Here is a 25,889-nt window from a genome sequence, read left to right on the forward strand (position 1 = left end):
TGCACCTTATAATGCAGTGTGCCCTATTTATGAAAACAGTTTAAATTGAAGTATCTTATTGTGCGGAAGCAAAATTGTCTACTGCTTGATATAATTCAAAATTAAGTTTAAAAAAAATACATTTTATTGATATCGCATTACCCAATTATTTGATAGAATTTTGTTAGATATCCAAATACCAAAATACTCGATAGCTTCAGCTCATTCATAAAAAAACATTTGATAACCAATATTTTACCACTACTTCAGCACACATCTGTAAAAAAAAAAAAAATGACAACCATTTTTCCCCCAAAATTTGGACTTTTGTAGTCTGTGCTGGCGAGAGTGAGTTGAATGGTGCCCACTTTTTGTCAGGAAGTTGATAGACTAAAAGTACAAGCATCCAAAAGTCTTTCTTTTGACTTTAAGTATGTGTACAAGGATGTCAAAGGTGGTGCACGGCTTCTAAAGTTCGGGAAAGATTGCCGCGGCATGACAGTGACAAACGCACACAATTGTTCATTTTTCACCAGTCCACGCCGTGTTTTAAGTCGCGTTCAAGTGTCCGGATGACCTTGGAAATCCGAGTCATCCTTCTTTCAGCTGGAGAACATCCTCCACAGCAATAACAAACCCTCGTTTGGAAAATGGTGCTGAAGTGTAATCTGTCTTGCGCTGCTCTTTGTGCGTCTGGCAGTCTTCAAGTCAACCAATCAATCTCACCCGTGCGTGTGAAAAGGGAGGAAAACGACGATTGTGTAATTTTCACCCCAAAATCGACTTGGTGATAGATGAGGTGGAGTGTGTGTGTGTGCGTGCGTGTGTGTGTGTGTGTGTTGTTTAAAATAAGTAAAAGCTGTTTTTCCAATCGTGCATGGGCCATTAAATTGTCAGTCTAGCTTGGAATTTTGCTGCCATCTACTGGCCAAACGTTTATCAAACACTTGACCTATCATATTTCAATGCATTGCAGAAATTTTCCATAATTAGCTACTGGGTTTGGGGAAAGAAAAAAATAACTACTTCACCTCTAAAAATCGGAATAATCCGTTTTTCATCACTTTCATAAATGTCTGTTAACACACAATTTAAGTTTTGTGGCGTATTTCAGACATAAATGCAACATTTCGTTTTGCTAATATTTCTGAATAAATTCTACTTTTCCCATGTACAAAAAAGGCCTATTCCTCTGAATTTTTCTTCAAAAATCTCGATAGTGTGAGGTAATCTTTTTTGTGTTACTGCATATTAAGTGCTCACTTGGAATTTATTCATGTTAGCTTGATGGATTGCTACATGTAGAGTAATTATGTTACCTATAGCAACCACGTGGAACATACATTGTATCTTGCTAATTAAAGACACATTTTTTTGAATAGGTGACTAAAGATTGCTCTGCTGTTTAATTGCACCTTTGATGGGTGCGAAGAGGTCCTAAGATTTACATGAAATTAAAACCTCTTTATAGGCAGGAGTGCGGAGGACATACGTTCAGTTTCTACGGACTTCTTGCCATGACAAAGCCACAAAATTGATACAACGTGCACAAAATTACAATTTTATTAAAAGTATATTGACAGGTGTACCTCAAGGTTCATCTTTAGATCCTCTGTCATTCTCCATCTTCATTAATGACTTCCCACAAAAATGGTAAACTAACAAAATAATCATGTGGCCAGGAAGTAAGCTTAACATATAATATACAAATAAATAATGTTATTATCATTCTTGCGCTGTTTTGTCAGCAAATACGTCAAGAGAAAAAATTTAAGCAGATGTCCAAGTTTGTGGCTCTGATATCAAACCCACAAATTAGTATATTGTGCGCACAAGAAAAGTAAAAAATATTCACATTTTTGGCAAAATTTCAAAGCCTTACAGGTGACTTTTGACTTTTAAACTTTCAAATGTCTAACTATTCAGTGTTTTAACACTTTGTCCTTTTTTCAACTGTAAAGGTCACAGTGCAAATTCCAAGCAAATATTCCGAACATTTTGTGCAGTGTACATCATGACCACCTCGTGTGTCGTGCTCCAATATCCTCCTGAGACCCAGTCTATTCTTTTGTGTCCCTTGTTGTGTCCATTTTGTGTCTGAGACATCCATAGAAGAGGCCAGTATGTCTTCAAACTAGAACTTTGATGTGTAGCTCAATGTGTCAAAACATCTAGACCGAAAACCAATGTCCCCTACAATGGACACAAATGAAGAGGGTCTCACGTTTCCATTTTAAAAAAAGACAAGAGGTTGTAACAAAATGTGTTGGACAAAATCCTCTGGTACTCTGCGTTGATGACCTAATGTTGCCATGACAACAGAGCAAACGCCTGTAATCTTCCTTAAACTGTAAACCACAAAGTTTCGCTTTTGCTTCATTCGTCTTCAGCCTTTTCATTATTTGTATCAATCCTCCTAAACAAAAAAAAATAAATACGTTAAGAAAAAACATCTGTTTCTGTAGAGTTCCTCAACTCACTTGAGTGCAACATTTTCCTGAAGTTCAGCGTTGAGAGTCTCTGGCAGCAGCAGACAGAGTCCCACTGCACTAACAGGTACGATGCCGTACACCAGCATGGGCAGGGTGTCATGATAGTTGCCAAGGAGCCTTATAAGAGGGGCCAGGATGCCTCCCACACGAGCGCACATGGAGTTCAAACCTACACCGCTCTGCCTAGCAACACACAAAAATTCAACATTTCTTTTTATTTAACGTCGTTTCTGCACCCATGTAACTGAGAAGATTAAAGGATTAGAATAATGCAAAAAAAAAAGGGGGCTCACATTAGGCAACTTAACACTCATTTGCTGACACCCACATCAATCACAAGTCTCGGCCCCGCCTTTTAAAGCCACGGTCACGGATTTTTACCGTAGTTGCCGTTTTACTGTAGCGGTATAATTTATGAATCAGGTGAGAAACTCAATGCCATTTCACACTGGTAAATAATATATTAGGGCAGGGTTTCTCAAATATATTTTGCCAGGCCCCCCCTAGAAAAGAGAACTTTTTGTGCCCCGCCCCCCCACTCCCCCTAGTCAACGCACTGACTATAAATACGATTATTATTGATGAAAATTGTTTAAGCATACCTACACGTATTTTTTTTAACATTAACTACAGAAAAACGCAATATAAATCAACTTTCAACAACTGTTAATTATTTTTATTGCGTTTATACGGGTTACAGCTTAGTCTAAAATGGAAAAAAAGAAGCAAGTGCACCAAAGTGTCTGAAACTAAAAGAAAATGATGAAAATTTTTACTTTATTGCAATCATATTCCACATGACAAAAACAAAGTGGTTTTGCAATATACTTTAATGCATTTTTTTTCAATGAAATACAATTGTCACTTCTAAGATTATTAAATAGTAACAGCCTTTTACTTGGCGCTGCAAAATAATTTAATTACAATATACCGAAGTTTTGTCGTCCATTTGTTTATTTTTGTTTGACCTGACTGAACTTTCACTTTATGTCTGGCTAGTTTTTGAATGCCTTCTAGAGATCATTGATGTTTTTACTTGTGCACGGCAGAGATTGTTTAACCATGTCGAACATGCTTAATTTTAAACATATAAATATTTACTGTACACGCAGAAATGTCACCAATTGTTTAAATAGACATATTGCTCCGTCGTGTGATCGGATCAGTTATAGTTTGTTTGTTTTTTAACTTTCCCATCGGCCCCACAAATCCGGATCGTGTGATATCTGCGTCAAATATTTACTAGCTGTAGCTATACTTTGAAACCTTGGAGGTTATCTAAGACGGACCTTACCTTAGTGAGGTAGGGTACAGCTCCGCCGTGTAAACATATACGATGCAGTAGCAGCCGGTGGAGGCAAATTTCCCAAATATGGCTATGACCGTCACAATGATGGGAAGATCTGAAATAACACCGAAGAATATTAAAAAAAAATGCGTAAATAGTATATTTATAGGAAGTCACATCTTCAAGAAGCGTGAAGGAGTGTGAACGTAGCCTTATGTAGTCGACGGTATTTTCTCGTTACCCTTGGGCACGGCCATAATGGCGAGGCAAGCGGTCCCTCCGAGCAACAGCAATCCGGCTTCACACCGGCGCCTCCCGAAGCGCCCGATGAGCGGCAAAGAGCCGAGACGGGCGGGAGTCTCCACCAGACCGAAGATGAACTGCGTCAGGTAGATGTCCAGTCCGAAGCTGCCAACGTTCAAGCTCAGCCCGTAGTACATCACGCTAATTCCAAACCTGTTGCGCGCATTGAGAAACGTATTTCATTTAGCTCTCGTGTTGCGTTTAGGGAGCTTTGCGGTGTTATCCTCACCAGACGTAGCCCATGCAGAGTGCTCGTTTTCTCAGATACGGCATCCTGAAAATGTCCAACATGCTTCCTTTGTTGGACGGCTCATCCACATCCATCTACACACGTAACGGGAAACCACTTTTTGAGTTTTTTTCGTTCCGCGGTTAGTTAGGTGCTTCTGTATGAATTTGGGGCGTGCGTGATGCTTGAGGTTCGTGTCGGGGGGTAACCTTGTCCAGTAGGTCTTTTGAAATTTTTCTCCCGTTGACCTTTGCCGCTCTGCACACCTCCTTCATGGCCTCTTCCTTTCTGCCTTGAGTGATGAGCCAGCGAGCCGATTCCGGGAGAACCCTGACAGGTTCAAAAGTACCACGTGTACATTGGCTTTTTTCACGCAAAAATGACCAGTGATTGGCCAGGTGTCACGTGATGGAACCCACCAGTAATACATGGCCAGGACAGGAAGAAGAGGGCCATAGAGGGCCAGTTGGAGGATCCTCCAATCACGGATGAAATAGGCCATCCCCGCTAACAGCATGAGACCGATGGGATAAAAACTGTGGCTGATGATGGTGCAGAAGGCAAACTTAGATGACTCGCACCACTCTCCACCTTTAGTGAAACGCAAGATGAAATTCGGCGTTGAAAAGAACAGATGAGCGTGGAAAAATGTTTACGTCCGCCGCTGAAAAAGACACAATTGAAAACAATCCAGCGGACTTTGAAGACTTTGAACTAAGAAGCGTTATCGCTCTCTTATCACTTGTGTAAACGCAAGGCTTTAGGAAGTGTGTTTTCATGAAGTATTTCAGTGACAAGCGTTTAGCATTTTCACTCATCTTTCAAGGGTTTAAGTTGCCACCAGGGGGCAATCTCCAGGTAAACACAAGGAGATACTATTTAAGCTTTGATTTTGAGGTTGAACTATTTTATTCACCACCAGGGGGACTCTCACTAGTAAACACAATCAGACATTATACTGTTGTGTTGGTGCAGTATTCTTACAATCCGAGTGTTTCGATTTTTTTATCAATGATGTTGCAGCTGCTCTAATTTCTAAACACATTAATAAAACTACAAATTAAAAACGTCCATATACTATCTTTCTGCGAAAATATCTGATGTTAGAATTTGCGGATTATAGTCCGGTGCAGTTTATACATGGCAAATTTTTTGTGAGCTCTTTATTGGTTTATAGTTTTTTTAGTCCGAAATATAATTTATAGTGCGAAAAAAACGTCTTCAGAGTCTAAATTATTTTTAGTGGCAAAACCCAAATGCAATGTCACGGCCACACGCCACTCACCTATCACAAAGGAGTTGGTTAGGATTCCCGCCATGGACACGCCACACAGGAACTTGAGAACAATATAAACATAGACGTTGGGAGAGAACGCAGCACTGACACCGAACCCACAAAGAAAAAGAATGCTGAGCAAGACCACAAAGCGCCGACCAAACCTAAAAAATAAAAAAAATATATCATGAAGCAAAGCATTGCTAAACAGGGTTTAAGTTTCAGAACCACTGTGGACCAAATGTAAGCCAAACCTAGGTACCGGATTTCTTTCTTTTTATCTGCGAGAACTGAAAGATGACCCGTCAGACTCCCATTCCGTATCCTCCCTTTGTCATTGTTTTTTTTTTTTCTTCATTTTTTTCAGGCAGCTCATGTCAGTTCCATCGGTGACTTAAATGAGAAGCGGTGCTGTAACGTCAACCGTGCAAAGTACCTGTCAGCCATGGCGCCCGTCACCAAGGCCCCAATCAGAAGTCCGGCCATGTAAATGGACTGAGACGCCTCAATCAAAGTCCTACTCTCACACACCAGATTAAACTGATGGAGAAAACAAAAGAGAGCATGACAAAAACGACCAATTCACTTGTTACCGTGGCGACCATCCCCATCTCACCTCGGTCACAATGCTGGACGCTCCAGCTGGCACCTCAAGCTTTGATCCATTAAGGCAGCCGCTGGTCTTATTCAGGCCGTAGAGCTCGATGGTTTCCAGGTCGTAGTCCACCGGCGTGAACATGAGGCAGCTTTCGAAGCTTCCATCTGGACCTAAGGGGATGGTGAGCTCCTTTTGTCTTTCCAGGGTCAGATTGGCATCCGCCCGGTCCAGGATCCAGTCCGTGTTGCAGTAGTTGGGGAAGTCGAGCGTGGTGAACACCTGACTGATGATGTCGAAGGCAACGAAAATGTTGGGGATGCACAAGGCGGCCACCAAGCGCTTCTGGAACCAGCCGAACTCGCCGATCTCCTTGAGGATCTCCGCGAAGGTACTCATGGTGAGACGCTCGGCGGACTGTCGAACAACGTGCAAAGCGAAGCCTTTTCAATCCCTACTGTTAATGTTTAAACTGACATGTGTGGTTTTTATGATCCAAATCTGCTGTTTCATTACTGTACTCGAAAGTGAGAAACTGCTGACAAGCGTTGACCAAAATGCCCTTTTTTTACATTACAGTTGGAACCATGGTCATTTATTAACATCTTTATCAAGCAAGTGCAAAATCCAGCCGGCCCTAAAACCTTTCATACATGAATTGGCGGACGTCTGCGAATAACGATCATAAAAATCCCACTTTTAAGCAGGAGCAACTCACTACACCACAATAGTTTGTCCTTAGACACTTTACATAATCAAAATCAATATTTGAGCAAATACCTGCTGACAGAAGCAAAAAAAAAAAAAAAAGACAATAGAGAAAAAGAATAGTAACACTTCCAAGATTGACGATGTTAAAATGGCAGAAAATTCCCCAAAAGGTTGTTTTCCACCCAGCAACTTCAATATTTGAACGAAACCACTCACCGATTGAAATGGCCAAAAATGGAACTGAAAAACAAGTCAATAACTGTTTGTGTAGCATGTGTGGCAATACACTAACACTAATCAGCTTTTGCCAGTTTGGTGTGTAAATAAAGCAACTTGCGATTCGCCTTGTTGTATTTGTTTTTTAACCAGTTTTTAATTAATTTGTAATATGACTCCGCCATATTAACCCTGCATTTGTCCCTTTTTTTTAATGTTGCAGTTGCTCTCAAATTCTAATTATTTTCCCGTCTCATTGAACCAGTTGTATGATTAACCTTGTAAATTTCTTCGATTAGGATGTACAAACACCCCACGCGACCAATTGTGGTTTGACAAACACATGTGACCAACGCATGCTTAAAAACTTGGCTCGGACTGTAAGTGGAGTTGAAAACGCGAAACAAAAAAATTAAAAAAAACCGCAATCAAAATAGTTTGGAGCCGATTCGCATTTTTCAATGGACTTGGCACCCATGCGTGACCATTTACGCAGTTGAAGGATTGTCCCCCCTCCATTAGGGGGCAGTGTTTCATTAAGTACGTTCTCTCTATGCACAGGAACAAAGAACAAAGAGCCAAATCAGGGTTTTTTTTATATCTGAAAAAATGATGAAAATAAATTGTGTGTATGCATATAAACAATAAACAATAGCACTATTAAAGATAATGTAGAATTTATTTCTCTACTACAATTGCTTGTTGGTTTTTTTAAAAAGTTTATTAAAAAAAATCTAATCACAATGATTGTAACAAAGGTTGAGAAAATCCTCTGGCACTTTGTGTTGAGCTTCTGTTGCTTAATCGCCCGTATCGTTTACAATGCTGTGCTTTTGCCTCCTTCTTCTTCGTATGCCTTGTTAATCCTCCTGAATAAAAAAAAAAAGTGATATTTAATACAAAATTTGTTCCTGATTTTCAAAGGATCGGTCAAGTTACCTTTGCTGGGTGTATTCCTGAAGTTCTGTGTTGAGGGTCTCCGGCAGCAGCAGACAGAGACCGCCTGCAATAGCAGGTAGGATTCCATACACCAGCATGGGACTGGCATCATGGTAGGCTCCCAGGAGCCTGATCAAGGGGGCCAAAATGCCCCCCATGCGAGCGCACATGGAGTTGAAACCTATGCCACTCTGCCTAGCACACAGAAAGCCAACAGAGTGCTTTGCTACTAGCACAAACGAATGACATTTTGAGGGGTGCCTACCTTACAGTGGTGGGGTACAACTCGGCCGTGTAAACATACATGGTGGTGAAGCAGGCAGTGGATGCGCATTTCCCAAATACGGCTATGACCGTCACCACCACAGAATGATCTAAAATGAGTAGGCAAAAATATTACAAATATATATATATATATATATAATGTTGTATCTGAGAAAAAGTCAGGTCATTTTTGAGATATTAAATTCATATTACATGAATAGTCATATTTCATTATTTATTTTCATCATTTCATTTCATTATTCACTATTTCATTTAGAGTTGATGTAGGTAAGAGCTGTGTTGTAAATGTGAAAACACTGCCCTCCAATGGTCACAGTTGTCACTACAGTGCTCAATTGGCTTATGTTAGGAATTCGTCAAGAGTGACAGCTCCACTCCAAAAAAAAAACGTATTTGACTTCAATTTATTTAATTTCATATTGATGATTTTTTTTATGTTGTATATTTCTAGGATTTAAAAAAAAGTTTTCTTTTTTTTAGGGACAAAAAGATTGCCTTTTTATTTAAAATAATATTTTTGAGTATGAGTTAGTTTATTTGAGTTGAATACTTTGCAAGTGAAGTCAGATTTGGATTTTATTTTAAGGAAAAAGTGTGATAACGTTAAGAAAAATTTGTAAAGTCATTTCTCATCGGGATAAAAACACGTCAAAAACTTAACGTATTTTTGTTACCTTTGGGCACGGCAATAATACAGAGGCAAGTCGCCCCTGCAAACATCAACAAGCTGGCCTCGAACCGTCGTCTCCCGAAGCGCCCGATGAGCGGCACGGAGGCCATACGTGCGGGAAGCTCCACCAGTCCAAAGATGACCTGGGTCAGGTAGATGTCCAGTCCGAAATTGCCAACGTTAAGACTCAGGCCGTAGTACAACAAGCTGACCGCAAACCTGCAATACCCATCGAAGATCACTCATTATTTCTTTATTTTTATCTCAGTTACTTGCCAACCCCCTCCAAATATTTTTTTTTTTGTTCATATACGTAGTTGTCAATGGTAGTGAATACGTTCGCTGAAGTCCACTTTGTAAAAATGGATATTTGACGTGCATTGCCGTCAATGGTAGAGAACGTTGAGCGCGGTGCACAGTCAGGTGTTAAATACTCACCAGATGTAGCACGTGACGAGCGATCTTCTCCGTAGATATGGTATCCTGAAGATGTCCAACATGCTGCCTTTGTTGCGCGTCTCATGTGTTTCCATCTAAACATGTCAGCATGATATTATACTTCATGCATTTTTTTTGGACACAAATTTGCACAACTCATTCAATCCTAAAGGCATATTTGAACGTTTTTCACAAACTCAGAAATGTCATCCCAGGTACTTATTATTTTTTCCCATATGTTTTGGGTGAAATGAATCCCTAAAAATGGCTAGTACCAAATGATCAATGATTTTCAGTGATGTACCCCCAGTGAAAATATGTTTTCAGACAAGTACACCTTAATCAGTGCAAAGCATTTTTGGGTTAAAAAAAAAGAGACTTAAAACATGCCATCAGTGTCAGATTTGTTAAACTTTAGAACCTTTCAAACTTCATTTCTATTGGTCCACAAAATCAACATAAAGTGTCTTTTTTTGATTCACAGAAAAGATCTGTTACCAAAAAGAAAAAATTATAAATAAATTTTGCCCACAAAAAAAAAAAATCAACATAAAGTGTCGTCCCTGCTCTTGAAAATAAATAATTATTAATAAATATTTCTCCACAGAAAAATAGGAACAAAGAGTCCTCTTTTGGGATTACAGTAGAGCTCTCTTCGCAAAAAGAAGTCATTAACTTAATTATTCATAAATATTCAACCACAAAAAATAATTAACAAAGTGTCAGACCTGTTCGCTAAATAAATAATTATGAATAAATATTTGTCCACAGAAAAATATTCAATTTATAAAGTGTCCTCTTTTAGCATCATAGTAGAGATGTGTTCCCAAAAATCAATCATTAACTTTTCAGGTAACGAGAGGTGGCACGTGTCAAGTTGGGTCCAACCATTCTCCTATGGGATGAGGGGGCTTTTAAAATATTCAAATTGAATAACCTACTGAACATAAAACTTGTCATATGAACTTTATTTTTTTTATATTTTCCTGAAACATTTCATTCATTCAATAAGTATTTAGAAAAGGTATCTGCATGTTTGTTTTATTTAAAATCTGCAGTACCGCCTAAAGTTCCTTATTATTGATCAGAAATCTTTTGGGTTCCCTTTTAAGGCACGGAAGATGTTTGATGCTAGCGTGGGTGTTAACCTTGTCCAGCAAATCTTGCGACACTTCCCTCCCGTTGACTTTTGCCGCTTTGCACACTTCCTTCACGGCCTCCTCCGTTCTGCCTTGAGTGATGAGCCAGCGGGCCGATTCTGGTAGAACCCTGACGGGTTCAAAAGTACGACGTGCACATTAGCTTGTTGTATCTTCTCACTCGAACGTTATAAATGAGTACCGGAGTGTCATGTGCCAACCAGTAAAATATTGCTAGGACTAGAAGAAGAGGGCTGTAGAGGGCCAGCTGGAGGATCCTCCAGTCCCGAATGAAATAGGCCAGACCAGCCAACAGTAAGAGACCCACGGAATAAAAACCCTGAATGACGATGGTGCAAAAGCCGAACCTGGACGACTCGCACCACTCACCACCTTGGGTGAAACAACAAGGCTGGAATTAAGTTGGAAAAGAAATAGCAACTTTACGGGATTTTTTTTTTTTTGTCACTCACCTATCACGAAAGCATTGGTGAGAATTCCCCCCGTGGACGCCCCACACAGGAACTTGAAAACAAAATACCCATAGATGTTGGGGGAGAACGCAGCACTGACGCCAAACAAGAGAAGAAGAAGGTGGGAGAGCAAGACCACGATACGACGACCAATTCTGAAAAGAAAAAATTGCAAAAAATAGCATTAGCAACTGGAACAATACAGTATTCTTTTCTGTCCGTCTAATATACTATGTAATATTTATATCTGCTAGCCAAAGACCAAATTCTCCTCCATGCATGCCAAGAAAGTAAACAAAACAAAACAAAAAAACAGCGTTTGCCATCTTGTTATTTTCAGAGGCGACCTGTTGAGTCAACTCTGCAAGCACTAGTGATACCGCATCACTAAACTGCACCACATTTCCATGAATGTCCACTGGAGGCACACTAGACTTTGAAAAAAGTTCTCTAAAATAATACGTATGAGCTTTGTCCAATCATCTCCCAGAAGTGGGCGACATCACAAAAATTCCGTGTTTTTATTGGTTTGGACACGCAAAACATGTCATGTCCTTCAGGGTAGACCTTAGTTGTACCTGTCAGCCATGGTGCCAGACACCAGGACTCCAATCATAAGTCCGGCCATGTAAATAGACTGAGACACCTCGATCAACGTGCTCCTGTCACAGGCCAGATCAAACTGGCGAAGAAACACAGCGAAAACATGACAAAAATGGGCTATGTGCAATTCAGCGTTGCCATGGTGACCATCCTTGTCTCACCTCTGTCACAATGCTAGACGCCCCAGTTGGCACCTCAAACTCAGATCCGTTGAGGCATCTCGTGGTCTTGTTTAGGCCGTACAGCTCAATGGTTCCCAGGTTGGAGTCCACCGGCGTGAACATGAGGCAGCTCTTAAAGCTTCCATCTGGATTTACGGGGATGGTGAGCTCCTTCTGTCTCTCCAGGGTCAGGTTGGACTCCTCCGCCCGCTCCAGGATCCAATCCGTGTTGCAGTAGTTCGGGAAGTCGAGGCCCGCGAAGACGTGGCCGATGGTGTCGAAGGCCACAAAGATGCTGGGGATGCACAAGGCCGCCACCAGGCGCTTCTGGAACAAGCCAAACTCGCCAATCTCCTTGAGGATCTGAGCGAAGGTGCTCATGGTGAAATGTTCTCTGCTGCAAAACAACATGCAAAGGAAAACTTTTTCAATCCCAGTTAATCATTGAACTGACGTCTGTGGGGTTTTTTTTAACATGCAAATCTGCATTTATAACTGCATTCAAATCTGAGAATTTGACAGCGATATTTTTATTATTTTTTTTGTTTTGAGTCCATATTAAAGTCGTGTATTAAGGTATTTATCATGCAAGGACAAAATCTGATTGGTCCAATTACTTTGCAGTGGTGGACAAAGGAACAAACAAAAATGACACACAAGTACGCTTTTAAGAAAGAGACAAATCAGGTCAATTTTATTTTTACGGCACTTATTCACGACAGAAGTTTTGTCAAGGCATTTTTGCATTATTTAAAAAAACACACACACACACGCACACAGTACTAATTCACACCTGAGGTTATGTCAAAGCAGTCCATACTAAATTTAAAAAAAAAAAAAAAAAAAAAAAAAACACCTTACGAAAGTGTCGTTACACAAACGCGTGTCTGACAACGTGACCGACTCCTCAACCAGAACGTGCCCGCACGAGACTGCCTCAGCCCGGGAACGAGGCTTCCTTACAGACCGCTCTTTGTGTTTCGGAACCGGTCCTTGTCGTGGTTCTACACGGCAGTTATCGACACTTAGTCATGACTGCCTCCCGCACGATTATATGTTTATTGAGAAACGATTTACGAATCCACGACAATGAGGTAAGAATTGTAAATATCTCCATGTTACGTTAACAACAAACATTTAAAATATACTTTTAGAGCTTACTCGATTTCATTTTTTTCTGGGGGCAAACTGTTTGTTTATACGTTTATATTTTGGTGATATTTTGGAGGTGATATTTTGTTGTTGTTGTGCTCTGTTTTGCAATAAGCAAGTTTCACGCAATGTAGCTTTTAAGCTAGTAGTTGAAAGTTCCGGCTTGCTTTCCACAATAAAATGACCAGCGCTGTAAATTTGCTTATCGTGTCCGTCTAAAATATGCGGCGATCATAATCATTGGAAAACTTAACTTTCGTATCATCGCATGTTGTCTTGATGGCGAGTGCTCCGTTCTATGTTATATGAATAGTAGCGTAACGTATACCGCAGGCCATGCATTCAGTTGCATATTTTCGGTGCTGAAAGAATGCGGAAAAAGCAAATATAGTATTTTGGTTATGCAAATTAGTGTCCACGAGTAGAAGAGTGCGTGACAAATTTCATTTGACTGGAAATTTGGTTCCCAATAAACTTAAACAGAAAGATTGGATTGCTGACCTGAAAGAAGCGTAGGAGTAATCTAATATCGCCCGTCCCAATACTTTTGCTCAATTAAAAAAAGGGTGTGTTCAGAGCAAAAGATGCTTTGTCCTGATTTGTTTAAAACAGCTAAATGTAAACATCATCAAATAAAATCTGACCTTCTGAATCTTATAGTTCGCTTTTGATCTGAAACACAAATGTTTAGTAGAACCCAAAAGGATTTACTTTCCTGTTCCAATAATTTTGAAGTTGGCTATATCTGCAGACCAGTGTTCCCTCGCAACTTCGTGTTTTGTTTTTGTTTATGAACAGAACTTTTTCCGTGCAATTTTCTTCAAGTCAGACCAATCAGAAAATAGCGATTTTATTTATTTAAACATGTGTACTAACCAAACTTAGAATTGAATTGGATGTTATTCTAAAATGTATGGTTTAATAATGCATCAATGGCGTTTTATCCTAAACATTTGAAATGCCCGACTGCATTTGAAAGCGCCATTCTTGGACGTGTCAAGATTTGCCAAGCAACTAGCGATCCTAGGTAAAACTTCAAAATAAAAGCCTGATAAGGTTATTGCTTTGACATCCATGTGTTATTTGGTGTGTTTAGTGCTCCCTCGCTTCATCACGGTTTGCTGCTTCACTCTCGTGGATTTACATTTATGATCCTAACTTTTTTCTGTTACAGGTTTGTGTTGCTATTTTTCTTGCATTTGTTTTCCTTATAAGTCCTACGAGACAAACTATAGCAATTAAAACAAATAATAATAAAAATCAACTTTACTGCATGGGCTTTCATTTATGATCACATTTCATGAATTTTGGTTACTGCGGGCATTTTTGAGTATGTAACCTCCCAATGAGGAAACACCACACAGTGTGTATTAGTACCCTTTTCATGATGTCTATTTTCTTCTCCATTTAGTTGTTCCACTTCGCACAAAAGCACGCAGATCACATCGTGCCTCTCTACTGCTTCGATCCCAGACACTACGTCGGAACATACAAGTACAAGCTTCCAAAAACGGGAGCTTTTCGCCTGCGCTTCCTGCTGGAAAGCATCCGAGATCTCAGGAACACGCTGATAAACAGGGGCAGGTGAATTTCTGTTGCTGGAGCATTTGTACAGCTTAAATATAGGCGGAGGTAGGATGTAAAAAAAAAAAAAAAAAAAAAAAACGTAATTCCTCAAATATATGACAGACCTGTGTATAGGACACATGCTTAATTTTGAGGTAAAACTCTGGTATTTTCTTTTACTGTGTAGGACGTTTTAGTAATTTTACTGCATGTGTACACGTTGGTTCAGTCTGCTCGCTTTTATTGTAAATAATGTAACAATTGAAGTGCAACAGACATTTGGCTGCTAACAGCTAAAAAAAAAAGTCTTATATTTAGGGATTACAATAAAATTTAGACAGGTTTGCTGACTTACTTAGTTACGATTTGACGCAGTTACGATTCGAATGATTTGTGAGATTCCTTTTATTTCTGCTATTACAAGCATGGAATAAGATGAGCTTATAAAATGTGCGTGTGTGAGACAGCAACCTGGTAATAAGACGGGGCAAACCGGAAGAAGTGGTCGCAGACCTCATCCAGCAACTGGGATCTGTCAGCGCTGTCGCTTTCCACCAAGAGGTTGGCGCCCTCCAGTGGCCTTCATCATCATCGTCGTCATATTTATTCTTGTACCACTTGCGCAACAGGTAACCTCTGAAGAGCTGGTGGTGGAGAAAAGTGTGAAGGATGTGTGCGCACGCATGAAGGTCCAAGTGCACACCTGCTGGGGGTCCACGCTCTACCACCGAGACGATCTCCCATTTCCACACATTTCCAGGTCAGAGCCTCATATTTTTAAAACATTCAAAAAATGTCAACAATTTCAACTAGAAAAAACTATCTACCGAGCAGAGCATTTGAAATGATAGCCCACTTATTCAACCATTTTTTCTACACCAGGCTGCCAGATGTTTATACTCAGTTCAGGAAGGAAGTGGAATCCAAGAGTCAGGTCAGGCAAGAGTTGCCGACCCCGGACCGTCTGAAGCCGCTTCCACAGGGGCTTCAAGAGGGAGACATTCCCACTGCAGCTGACCTGCAGCAGACCGGCAAGCAGCTACAATATATTGTTAAAATAATCATTAAAAAAATAGCTGACATAAATTACTTCTTTGTGAATTTTGATGTATATAATTCCCAGATGGGAAAAATAATATGCAATATCTAAAATAAAATGCTAAATTTTTATTTCCAGAGCCTTTGAATGACCCTCGCTCCGCTTTTCCGTGCACTGGTGGCGAAAGTCAGGCGCTGCGCAGACTTCAGCATTATTTCTGGGACACGGTAAGTTCATTTTACACAAATAATAATGTGTAAATAAATCACTTTTAAATCCTCCTGTTATGTTTGTTTGCAAGGAACGACAATAATATCACCGGGTCAGTTTGACCCGGTGCGTATTTAGTTACCCAAATGTGTATAATCTAAATCCAGGGTTTCATTTTTACCAGTGATATGTTTATTTCTCAAAAACCGCAATAATCTCGCTGGGTCAATATGACCCGGAGGTGTATACATTTATCCAAAAGTGCTAGAAACATTTATAGATTGAAAACCTATCAAAGTAACAGTAACAAAGTAATGTGTTACGTGAGTTTCTCTGGAATAGTAATAACATCCAAGGGTCAATTTGACCCGGGGCCTTGCGAAATTATCCACAAGTTTCAGAAACTATTTTTTGTTTTGTTTGTGAAATCCTAATTAACAAATCCTCTTATTACTTTTTGTTTTTTACCTCCTCAGACACAGCAACAATACTCTTGGGTCATTTTGACCCGTATTTTTCTTTTTTATTGAAAAAAAAAAAGTTGCAAAACATTTCAAAAAGCATTGTAACAAAAATGCATACAAACACTATTTTAAAACTCCATTCAATATTTACTTTAACTGTAAACGGGTCAGTTTGACCCACAACATAACAAGACGGTTAAGAAATGTTGTATTTGTTTTTTTTCTGTTAGGACGCAGTTGCAGTCTACAAGGAGACTCGCAACGGCTTAGTGGGCGTGGACTATTCTACCAAATTCGCACCCTGGCAAGTGTTATTTTTACGTCTCTCGTGGAAACGAAAGCGACTTCTACTAATCAGTGCTGCGCAATCTGCAGGCTGGCAATGGGCTGCGTTTCGCCGAGATATATTTATCATCAGATACGCCGATACGAGAGGGAGCGAACTGCCAATCAGAGCACGTATTGGTGAGTGGATTACAATCGTATTTTTTCAATCAATTTAGTATAATTAAATGTGTTATCGTTGGTCTTAATCACAGGGTTATTTTTGAGCTTTTGTGGCGTGATTACTTCCGATTCGTAGCGCTCAAATATGGAAATCGGCTGTTTCAAGTCAAAGGTGAATTACCCTTCAATTTGTCCGTTTTATGAATGCGACAGGAAATGTCAAGAAAATGTATTTTCTCCTTGACAGGACTTCAGGATAAAAGCATTCCCTGGAAGACTGACATGACACTTTTCAATGCATGGAAAGGTTTGCAAAGCTCCATTTCATGTATAAATGTTTGTCCAAAGTATTTAATCATTGTTTGTGTCCAGAGGGACGTACAGGGGTCCCCTTTGTGGACGCCAACATGAGGGAGTTGGCCATGACGGGCTTCATGTCCAACAGAGGGCGCCAGAACGTTGCCAGTTTCCTCACAAAGGATCTTGGTCTTGATTGGAGGATGGGAGCCGAGTACTTTGAGTCCCTTTTGGTAATTCTTGAATTTTTTTGTGTTGAGTTAATAAAATGAAGTAATAATTTTATTATCATTGATGAATCCATATTTGTTTCGGCTTCACTTCTTCCCGGTAGCGTTTTTCTAATTGCGTGTAAATGTCCTTCTACAGATTGACTATGACGTCTGCAGTAACTATGGCAACTGGCTGTATAGCGCTGGCATTGGAAATGACCCCCGGGAGAACAGGAAGTTCAACATGGTCAAGCAAGGACTCGACTACGACAGTAATGTACGTTTCCCCGCGGTAATTAATGGTGTGAAAATTGTTGAAAAAAATGTATCGATACTAAGATACCGATACCCTAACCAGCTCATCACTTTTGGATTTGAAAAGAAAAAAAAAAAGAAGTGAAAACAGATGCTGTGCCATTTGTAGTGATAGCTTGACAAGCGATTTATTCAGCAACAGAAAATAGGTTATATAATATCAGTTTTATTTATGACTGGTCTGCTGTAAAAAAGTGTCACTAATGAAAATAAGCATACCTTTAAAGGCACTCACAGTTTTGCAAAGGAGTCACTACAACACAATCGAGGAACAATTTGCTTCATGTTCCAATTGATTTGCTCTTAATTTCATAAGACAAATGCACAGCTTCTGTCACGGCACGAAAGGGCATTGAATTAAATCCGAAAAACAAATTCTCACATTCCCCTTGAAGTACCTTCATGTACCTCAGGGGAACTCATACCTCCATTTGAGAACCAAGTTAAACATAGTTAGAATATGAGATGTATGGTCTCACTGTTGTCTTATTGATGTTATTCTCCGAATTCTAACCCCGATGCTCATTTTTAGGGCGACTACGTGCGGCTTTGGCTTCCTGAGCTGCAGAAAATCCGGGGCGCTGACGTGCACACGCCGTGGACACTTAGCAAGGCTGCGTTAGCGCACGCCAACGTCAGCCTAGGTGAGACCTACCCCACCCCTGTCGTCATGGCGCCCGAATGGAGCCGACACATTGGCAAGAAACAGGTCAGTCGCATGTGCTTCAAACGCATCGCAGCAGGCACTGAATTCCAAATTTAAAACTTACTTTTTGTCCTTTAAGAGCAGTTAAACAAGCTAGCCAAAATGCTAATGTAGCAGGCATGTCACCAGACCATTAAGTTAAAAATCCTCATTTCTACTGAGTAATTTTAACGACTGAAAACAATGGTGTCGGTTATTTTGTCAGATAACACAAAAATACGAAATACTAAATACAAAATATTATAAACCGTAAAACATTTATACCACTAATTGAGTGTAAAATGAGAAAACCAATTTAAAAAAAAAATAATTCTTTACTCAAAACAACACACATGAAAAACACAGTTAACCCCCAAACTTTAACTCTGCTAATGCATTGTAAAATTTGAAAACATAACCAATATAAAACACAGCACCTAGCCTGTCGTTTGCTAGCGAGACAAGCTAATGTGCTCGCTAGCAAAACAAGCTAATATAGCAGTCTTAGTAGCACCATCTTCGCTCTTTTACCACGCAGTACATAAAACTTGTCTCAAAGTTGCACACACAGTTAACAAAAACTCGCTTTGTTGTTTCATAGAATGCAAGCGGGCCGTACCCAAGAGGCAGAAAAGGTCCGTCTCACACCCCCAAACAGCACGGCAACAGAGGTGTTGATTTCTATTTCTCCAGAAGCAAAAACTTGTGAGCTTGGATCAATACCAGCTGCCACAATGCCACACAGTGCTTTTCCCTTCTTCTGTTACACAGAATATTTTAAGTTATGATCCTATTTGAATGTTTTGTTTTGTTTAAATGGTCAGATTAAATGGTGCTGTCATTCCGGAGAGTTTTCATTTCATTTTTGTTTAAATCTTTTTTTTTTTTTTGGTAACCCATCTGTGCAGCCCGCGTTTACAGGAAACTCATAGCATGAGACCAAAAGGGGCGGGGCATGATTTGTGGAAGTTTCACAAACACAAGAAAACATAACCACAGCAAGCAAAAGCCACATTGAAAGCGTGGAAAACACGTTTTTCACTTTTCTTTCCAGATCAAAGAAATCGACATATTCTGCATTGTAATTTATATGTATTGTCATTCAAATATGAAAATTACGACCAAAATACACATTACATATTTACTTTCATGAAAATTCATTCACTTTTCTTTCCAGATCAAAGAAATCGACATATTCTGCATTGTAATTTATATGTATTGTCATTCAAATATGAAAAATACGACCAAAACACACATTACATATTTACTTTCATGACAATTCATATAAAAGTACATTTTTCAACTTGCTGTCGACTTGAAAATGCGCTCTCGTCTCGAGTAACGAATCGCGGCTCACCTGTTGATCACGTGACAGTCACAAGCCAAGTTGGGCTTGATTATTAGCGGAGTCTTCAATTATGTCAATTTCATATTTCTTACTGCAAGCACACACGATTTTTTTTATTTTAAATATCTTAATATTTTGTTTCAACATGAAAGAGTAAACCGAAAAATGTAATGAAACGTCAAGGCGCGGTTGGAGGCATTGTTTTTTTTTGGGGGGGGGGTAGTTCCGCCTACGCGTGACGCACTTCCTGTCAGGTAGATTGCGCAAAGTTGTAGTCTTTGTCAAAAGACGACGAAAAGTCAACATGGCAGGCAGCTGCTCGGCGCCGTCGGACGACTTGTCCACCGCCCCTCTGGTCGCACTCAACATGACCGTCAGGAAGAAGCTTAGCCTTTACCTCAACCCCCGGACCGTGGTGGCCGCCGACTGGACTCTGGTGGCCGAGGCCATGGGCTTCTCTTACCTGGAGATTCTCAACTACCAGACGGTCCCCGACCCCACCAAGCGGCTCTTGGAGGACTGGCAGGCGTGCCCGAGCGAGGCCACCGTGGGAAAATTGTTGTCCATCTTGGAGGAAGTGGAGAGGAACGACGTCATGGAGGACCTTCGTCCTCTGATGGGTACAAATTTGTCACATTTTCCCCATCGATCGATCTATAATTCTATCGATCTAATCACTTCCTGTTTTAAAGTGAAACTGTGGCATGATGAAAAACTACACTTCCGCTAACTGCGGGTGACATCTGTTTAAGTTATGTTGTTTTTTTGCGGCAAAGTTGAGATCCTCCGAATTTCTCTTGCGATAAGAAACAAACATTACAAACGTCGAGGATAAAACTTAAAATCTGAAAAAGATAACGTGAAAAGTCTACTTGTGTACTGTACCGGAAGTGTGGTAAACAACCCTCCACGGCCCAATAAGCGAAAAGTATCTCACATCAATTATATTCACGAAAGCGTCTTTAATCAAAAGTAGCTTAATGCATTTAAATGTTATTTGGATGTTTATTTATACAGTGTATTTTTATTTTCATTAAGTTTGACATTTGAAAGCTTGGGCAATATGAATACGTTGTAATATTTAGCTGACATTTCAGGGGGAAAAAATACGAAATGACGTGGTTATTAAATTATGTTATCACGACCTAATGTGTTATTGTAAAAATGAGGACAGAATGATATCACCGCAAAAAAAAAAAAATACTGGCGTCTTTAATTATATTTTAAGTTGTATTAAAGGTCTTCCAACACACTATCAAAATCATATAAACGTTCAAAAGCATTATATATCGAGAAAGCAAGAGTAAAGTTTACTGATCGGGTTTACAGTTAAAAAAGCAAATCTTATTCCGGTCAAAAACGTATTCCACAATATGTCAAAAATCACTTCCAAATATTTAATTTTTCTCTAGGTGTGAAAAGCAAGATAAAAAAAATTATTAGCTCAAAATGTTTTTATTTTGCTTCGTTGTCATAAAAGTGCTACCATCTAACGGCCAACGATGGAATTGCACCCAAATAAACAGGCACAATACAAATGTGCACAATGGAACCTTGAATACTAAATCTTTGGGTGTAGGAGGTTTAAGTATCTTTTCTGTATTTCCGCCAGAGGAAGACGTGAGAAAGTATCGCGAGAGTTTGAAGAAAATGGCCGTCCGCCCCCTGCAGGTCCCGGAGGTGGACAGCTGCATCCCTCGCACGCCTCAAGGGTCCGGCCTCACTCTGGAGGACGATCCAGGTGGTCAGTAAACAATGAAAAAAAAACATAAACTTTTTTTAAAGCCTTTCGTAATTGTATAATTATATTTTGACAACCAGGTTCTCCTGAGCTTTTCGACGCTTTTATATGCTACTGCAAGAGCGACATTGCGTTCGTTCACGAGATGATCCGAGAGCTGGAGCAGACGGATTATCGGCTGAAGCTTTGCGTGTTCGATCGTAACGTCCTGCCCGGATCGTGCGTGTGGACCATCACCAGCGAGCTCATCGAGAAGAGGTAGGACCAGATTTCTTGTCCTTGCACAGAATCGGCTTGATTTTTCCTCGCTAAGCCACATTTGCAATGAGAAACACGGGACAATACGCTGATAAACCTCCCATAAACTGACACGAGCGCCTTGGGGATAGACTTTTATTTTGAAATTCTTCCCAGAAGCATGTCACAATAACACTTACTTGACTTTGTATTGCACGAGCAAAATCTATCTATACATGTATCTATCTATATCTCTTAACAGCTATACAACAACTATCTATCTATACTTCTGTACATCTATACGAATCTCTATCCATCAATACATCTATTTATACATTTATATTTCTATACAATTATCGATCTATACATACATTTATCTATACTTCCATAACTGTCTGTCTGTCTGTCTGTCTGTCTGTCTGTCTGTCTGTCTGTCTGTCTGTCTATCTATCTATCTATCTATCTATCTATCTATCTATCTATCTATCTATCTATCTATCTATCTATCTATCTATCTATCTATCTATCTATCTATCTATCAAGATCGAGCATTAACAGGCTGTTAGATCCATCTATCTATCTATCTATCTATCTATCTATCTATCTATCTATCTATCTATCTATCTATCTATCTATCTATCTATCTATCTATCTATCTATCTATCTATCTATCTATCTATCTATCTATCTATCTATCTATCTATCTATCAAGATTGAGCATTAACAGGCTGTTAGATCTATCTATCTATCTATTTATCTATCTATCCATCCATCCATCTATCTATCTGTCAATTTATAATCCATCTATTTATTTATGTGCAGATGTAAAAGGATGGTTGTCGTGATCTCGGACGAATACATTGAAAGTGACGCCTGCGACTTCCAGACAAAGTTTGCGCTCAGCCTTTCTCCCGGTGAGCATTTATTATATATATACATGATTTATAGATAACAGCGCGTTTGACCTAATCTATATCTATCCTTTTTTTTTGCGTCCTTCCGACGTGATAGGAGCTCGGAACAAACGACTCATCCCCGTGGTCTACAAGTCGATGACGAAACAATTCCCGAGGATCCTAAGCTTCCTGACCGTGTGCGACTACACAAATCCGTACACGCAGACCTGGTTTTGGCAACGGCTGGCCAAATCGCTTTCTCTGCCGTAGATGAGACTCTTTTGCAAGTATTTTGAAAGCGTGCGATTTTATCTGTAAAGAAACTATTTGGACGCAATATCAGACGAAATGTATTTCCAAACTGCAACACTGGATTTTTTTTAAATACATTTCTCAGAATGTATTTTATGATTATTATCAGGTGCACAAAGATATTTTTGCTAGCTTGCGCTTCACCTTCCTTTTTGATAATCATTTTGAGATTACAGCAGAAGGAAGGGGAAGTGCTGATACATCTACATTTGACTGATTCCTTTTCTCACTTCTCGTCTGTGCCTTTTCATTTCATGTTCTATTTGTACGTGATGGTCTGTTTTTTTTTAATACCGCAATTTTATTAAAGATATTTTACTATTTACAATACAGCCGACAACCGGTTATTTTATATGGTGGATGAGAAATTTGTGATTTAAGATTACACTTATGGATCATATCTTTTAAAAAAAAAAGTTTTTACGTTTTAGAGAGACGAAACAATTTGCTTGTTGCAAAAAAGATAAATACAAAAGATATTTTTTCACAAATGAACAAAACAGTTCAAGCAAATAATGAATAAAAAGCGATTAATACATTTAAATCCACGTAGTTTGACAGAAAATCACAAATAATACTTTTATGTTTACATATCTGTTCATTTTGGATTTAATATATAGTTATATTTTACTGATTTTTATTACATTTCTTATATATGTTACTACAAAAAGTGAAACACAAAAAGTCATGTTTTTTTTTACAACGTATCCTTGACAAAACATATAATAAAGAGAATAAATAAAAACATTTTATGAATTTATAACCACTTGGGAAAACTAACGAAACAATTTGTACATAACTGTCCACAGTGTGTCGCTGTTGTGCAAGTCTCGCCAACGTCGCCATTGAAAACGGCACGAACGAGTAACCGTAATAAACAGCCAATCACAACAGTACATACTGTATCCTGGTCCAATCAAAATTACAGTTAACGCCTCCATTTTTCCTCCCCAATTAGCCTTCACTTTCAGCTGCGGGTTGCACTTCAAGCGTGGTTACGAGCAAAGTGCAATCAGTCGTATTTTAATAGTTCAAGGAAAAACTATGTCCAACGTAGAATGGTCAGTAATAGAATTTTTTTTTAATTGTGTATTGGAGAAGAAATTATCGCAAGTCTAACATAAGACGACACATGTTAGTAAGTATGTAGCCACCATTGAAAGTTTAGCAGAATCCACTCGACTCTCGAACTTGTCATTCATCAAATGCGGTGTTCCGTGAACGTGACGTAACACAAATACCGGACGTAATCCCGGTTTAGTTGACAGCCGTGTGGCTTCACCGTGTTTTAATATTCTGATGAACGCAGCCACGGTATTTACTTATTGCCCTCCGTTGACCACATCCAACATGGCCGCCGAGTGACCACATCCAACATGGCCGCCGGGGAGTCCACATTTACAGAGGAGGAATGCGGTAGGCGTGGCCGCGGACCTTGTGTCAAACTTTGGGAATGACAGCAGGAGTGCTGCAGGATTCGCCTACAAGGGAAAGTGTCGCCTTCGTTGCCGTGTTTTGGATTACTTGAGACTTGCCTTTTTTTTTTTTAATCCTCCACCTTTTCAACGCCCTGCCTGCGGCGCCGGCACTTTTTTTTTTCTTCGACGGTGTCAAGTGGCAGATACCTCAGCCATGTCGGAGGACCTGAGTTCCCAACCGTGGTCCATCAACAAAGATGACTACGAGCTGCACGAGGTGATTGGTATGTGACGTTCCTGCTTGCTAGCATTCCTTCCGCTTACCGCGGTTCGCCGAACGCCAATTCAAACCGAGATTTTTAGCATTCCTTTTATTATTTAATCCTCGAAGCATCCTTATTTTTTCCCCCGATCCAAAGGGAGGGCGACTCGAACGCGGGACAGTCTTTGCCGGGCGGTGTTGGAACTTGGGGAGTATGTGTAAGGATTTCACCGAGAAAAACGACCCCGCCCGGTTGGGCTACGCCGGTGTGGGGAAACGAGCGCGTGAGGCTGAACACAGTGTGCAGCATGGCGAAAGATTTTGTGGGAGAAAGCGATCATTCACAAAGATTTCGTTTTGACTCTCCAGACTCTTACGAGGGGAATTAAAAAAAAGGTGGTGCTTCGAGTCCCTATCAATCTTTCGCGTTGACTGAATGGAAATTTCCAAAAGATGTAAATAGAGTATTTACTAGGTTGATCACCGCCGTATTGTAATAAATCATGAATAAATAAACCACTCGAATAAATGAGTCATTACAATAAAACGGGACAGCGAAATGCTGCTGGGCAAAACCTTTCTTTAAAAAAACGGTCATACAGTACACCATTGAAATGGTCCAAACATTAATACTACTTTTAATGTATTAACTCATTAAATCCCAAAAGACGTATTTTTACGTCAGTCAATCCCATGTGCATATTTGCATATTTTTTTACAATGTTTGGCTAAAAAAAGGGTCTAAAAATGGCTGACACAAAATTTTAAAATGTATAAACTTGGTGTTTACTAATAAATACTAATAAATATTTGAAAAATTTATGTATAAATATAAGGAATAAGGTAAAAAAAATACTTTTAACTGTGGCTCCCTTCAAAGCTTATTGTTAATTTTTACAATAGCATTGCGGGCTGTGTCAAAATGTATATCATATGCCACAGGCTGCAAAAAATGTGGATGGTGGCCTGCAAATGGCCCTCAGGCCATAGTTTGGAAACCTCTGACCTAAAGTAATCAATTACTTTAGCAATTATTCATTACCAGCCATTTTAAGACCCACAAATAAATAAGTCTCAGGGGTTGAATTTTTAAAATGTATTTTTGTGTAAAAAATATCTTTTGATAATATTTCTGTGCGTTTCTTCCCCTTAAAAATGAAAGTAAAACATGCATATATGCTGTACTTTACCACTATAGTATATATATATATATATATATATATATATATATATATATATATATATATGTATGTATATATATGTATATATATGTTCTGATTACAAGGTCAGGATTGCCTAGTCAGCATTAGCAGCTGTGCACTGCCCCGCCCCTCAGATAAGAGACCCTACCTTTACTTTACCCCACTTTGCTAAGAACATAAAGGTGTGTGAACATCATCAAAGCAAAAGGTTCTCCGACAAACTCTCCCATTTTAAAACGTTCTCCTGAACATTTCTCGATAAGCCATTCAAATTTAGCTATAATGTTTT

At 39.5% G+C, this 25,889-nt stretch overlaps 6 protein-coding genes across 18 annotated transcripts in view; 4 read left to right on the plus strand and 2 right to left on the minus strand.

Moving 5' to 3' along the window:
• qtrt2 (queuine tRNA-ribosyltransferase accessory subunit 2) overlaps positions 1-12,165 on the plus strand; it is a 56,256-nt gene extending 44,091 nt beyond the window's left edge. For 3 of the 9 annotated variants that reach the window (XR_015863713.1, XR_015863709.1, XR_015863714.1), the window contains 4 exons: positions 2,445-2,535; positions 5,935-6,562; positions 8,014-8,104; positions 9,011-9,068. The gene's annotated coding sequence lies outside the window, so the exon portion shown is untranslated. Of the gene's footprint in view, positions 1-2,444; positions 2,536-5,934; positions 6,563-8,013; positions 8,105-9,010; positions 9,069-11,983 lie in introns of those variants that run through there. The other 6 variants (XR_015863708.1, XR_015863715.1, XR_015863716.1 and 3 more) reach the window with 6 other exon arrangements.
• LOC148407962 (solute carrier family 22 member 13-like) lies at positions 1,605-7,154 on the minus strand. Its single transcript, XM_088402521.1, has 11 exons — positions 7,090-7,154; positions 6,184-6,579; positions 6,004-6,107; positions 5,577-5,731; positions 4,711-4,882; positions 4,501-4,621; positions 4,292-4,386; positions 4,001-4,215; positions 3,766-3,874; positions 2,460-2,654; positions 1,605-2,395 (listed from the first exon to the last, which is right to left on the minus strand). Exons 2-11 carry the CDS (start codon positions 6,559-6,561, stop codon positions 2,356-2,358), a joined length of 1,584 nt encoding a protein of 527 aa, XP_088258647.1. The 5' UTR covers positions 6,562-6,579; positions 7,090-7,154; the 3' UTR covers positions 1,605-2,355.
• LOC148407963 (solute carrier family 22 member 13-like) lies at positions 7,820-13,476 on the minus strand. 2 transcript variants are annotated; one of them, XM_088402520.1, is made up of 11 exons: positions 13,451-13,476; positions 11,798-12,194; positions 11,612-11,715; positions 11,034-11,188; positions 10,782-10,953; positions 10,570-10,690; positions 9,422-9,516; positions 8,988-9,202; positions 8,294-8,402; positions 8,029-8,223; positions 7,820-7,958 (listed from the first exon to the last, which is right to left on the minus strand). In XM_088402520.1, exons 2-11 carry the CDS (start codon positions 12,176-12,178, stop codon positions 7,907-7,909), a joined length of 1,599 nt encoding a protein of 532 aa, XP_088258646.1. In that variant the 5' UTR covers positions 12,179-12,194; positions 13,451-13,476; the 3' UTR covers positions 7,820-7,906. The 2 variants fall into 2 exon arrangements, with proteins under 2 accessions (XP_088258646.1, XP_088258645.1); XM_088402519.1 differs by lacking the exon at positions 13,451-13,476 and adding an exon at positions 12,959-13,260.
• On the plus strand, positions 9,015-19,030 carry cry-dash (cryptochrome DASH). 2 transcript variants are annotated; one of them, XM_088402523.1, is made up of 14 exons: positions 9,015-9,135; positions 14,361-14,533; positions 14,983-15,076; positions 15,145-15,275; positions 15,398-15,546; positions 15,693-15,781; positions 16,459-16,532; positions 16,604-16,693; positions 16,768-16,847; positions 16,923-16,982; positions 17,048-17,205; positions 17,342-17,461; positions 18,032-18,208; positions 18,786-19,030. In XM_088402523.1, the coding sequence occupies exons 4-14, from the start codon at positions 15,199-15,201 to the stop codon at positions 18,891-18,893; spliced, it is 1,182 nt and encodes a 393-aa protein (XP_088258649.1). In that variant the 5' UTR covers positions 9,015-9,135; positions 14,361-14,533; positions 14,983-15,076; positions 15,145-15,198; the 3' UTR covers positions 18,894-19,030. The 2 variants fall into 2 exon arrangements, with proteins under 2 accessions (XP_088258649.1, XP_088258648.1); XM_088402522.1 differs by lacking the exon at positions 9,015-9,135 and adding an exon at positions 12,665-12,891.
• A 760-nt stretch (positions 19,031-19,790) lies between these two features.
• Positions 19,791-23,048, plus strand: myd88 (MYD88 innate immune signal transduction adaptor). 2 transcript variants are annotated; one of them, XM_088401581.1, is made up of 5 exons: positions 19,791-20,152; positions 21,145-21,276; positions 21,354-21,531; positions 22,333-22,424; positions 22,522-23,048. In XM_088401581.1, the coding sequence occupies exons 1-5, from the start codon at positions 19,837-19,839 to the stop codon at positions 22,674-22,676; spliced, it is 873 nt and encodes a 290-aa protein (XP_088257707.1). In that variant the 5' UTR covers positions 19,791-19,836; the 3' UTR covers positions 22,677-23,048. The 2 variants fall into 2 exon arrangements, with proteins under 2 accessions (XP_088257707.1, XP_088257708.1); XM_088401582.1 differs by having other exon boundaries at positions 21,145-21,273.
• A 640-nt stretch (positions 23,049-23,688) lies between these two features.
• oxsr1b (oxidative stress responsive kinase 1b) overlaps positions 23,689-25,889 on the plus strand; it is a 32,864-nt gene continuing 30,663 nt past the window's right edge. For both annotated transcript variants that reach the window (XM_088401514.1, XM_088401515.1), the window contains exon 1: positions 23,689-24,420. In XM_088401514.1, coding sequence (XP_088257640.1) covers positions 24,351-24,420 — 70 coding nt within the window. In that variant the 5' untranslated portion in view covers positions 23,689-24,350. The remainder of the gene's footprint in view (positions 24,421-25,889) is intronic.

This window comes from Hippichthys cyanospilos, chromosome 19 (genome assembly GCF_059441005.1).
Source record: "Hippichthys cyanospilos isolate Australia breed blue-spotted pipefish chromosome 19, RoL_Hcya_1.0, whole genome shotgun sequence".
NCBI classification, from domain to species: Eukaryota; Metazoa; Chordata; class Actinopteri; order Syngnathiformes; family Syngnathidae; genus Hippichthys; species Hippichthys cyanospilos.

Excerpts from the sequence above, each read along its gene's own strand:
- LOC148407962 (XM_088402521.1), bottom strand. The coding sequence starts at position 6,561 with ATGAGTACCTTCGCGGAGATCCTCAAGGAGATCGGCGAGTTCGGCTGG. Across the intron at positions 6,108-6,183 it reads CGTCCAGCATTGTGACCGAG|TTTAATCTGGTGTGTGAGAG; the intron begins GTGAGATGGGGA and ends TTTCTCCATCAG. Across the intron at positions 5,732-6,003 it reads ACGGGCGCCATGGCTGACAG|GTTTGGTCGGCGCTTTGTGG; the intron begins GTACTTTGCACG and ends TTTATTTTTTAG.
- LOC148407963 (XM_088402520.1), bottom strand. The coding sequence starts at position 12,178 with ATGAGCACCTTCGCTCAGATCCTCAAGGAGATTGGCGAGTTTGGCTTG. Across the intron at positions 11,716-11,797 it reads CGTCTAGCATTGTGACAGAG|TTTGATCTGGCCTGTGACAG; the intron begins GTGAGACAAGGA and ends TTTCTTCGCCAG. Across the intron at positions 9,203-9,421 it reads CTCGTCACGTGCTACATCTG|GTTTGCGGTCAGCTTGTTGT; the intron begins GTGAGTATTTAA and ends TGGGTATTGCAG.
- cry-dash (XM_088402522.1), top strand. The coding sequence starts at position 12,829 with ATGACTGCCTCCCGCACGATTATATGTTTATTGAGAAACGATTTACGA. Across the intron at positions 12,892-14,360 it reads TACGAATCCACGACAATGAG|TTGTTCCACTTCGCACAAAA; the intron begins GTAAGAATTGTA and ends TTCTCCATTTAG. Across the intron at positions 17,206-17,341 it reads AGTACTTTGAGTCCCTTTTG|ATTGACTATGACGTCTGCAG; the intron begins GTAATTCTTGAA and ends GTCCTTCTACAG.
- myd88 (XM_088401581.1), top strand. The coding sequence starts at position 19,837 with ATGGCAGGCAGCTGCTCGGCGCCGTCGGACGACTTGTCCACCGCCCCT. Across the intron at positions 21,532-22,332 it reads AGCGAGCTCATCGAGAAGAG|ATGTAAAAGGATGGTTGTCG; the intron begins GTAGGACCAGAT and ends ATTTATGTGCAG. Across the intron at positions 22,425-22,521 it reads TGCGCTCAGCCTTTCTCCCG|GAGCTCGGAACAAACGACTC; the intron begins GTGAGCATTTAT and ends CCGACGTGATAG.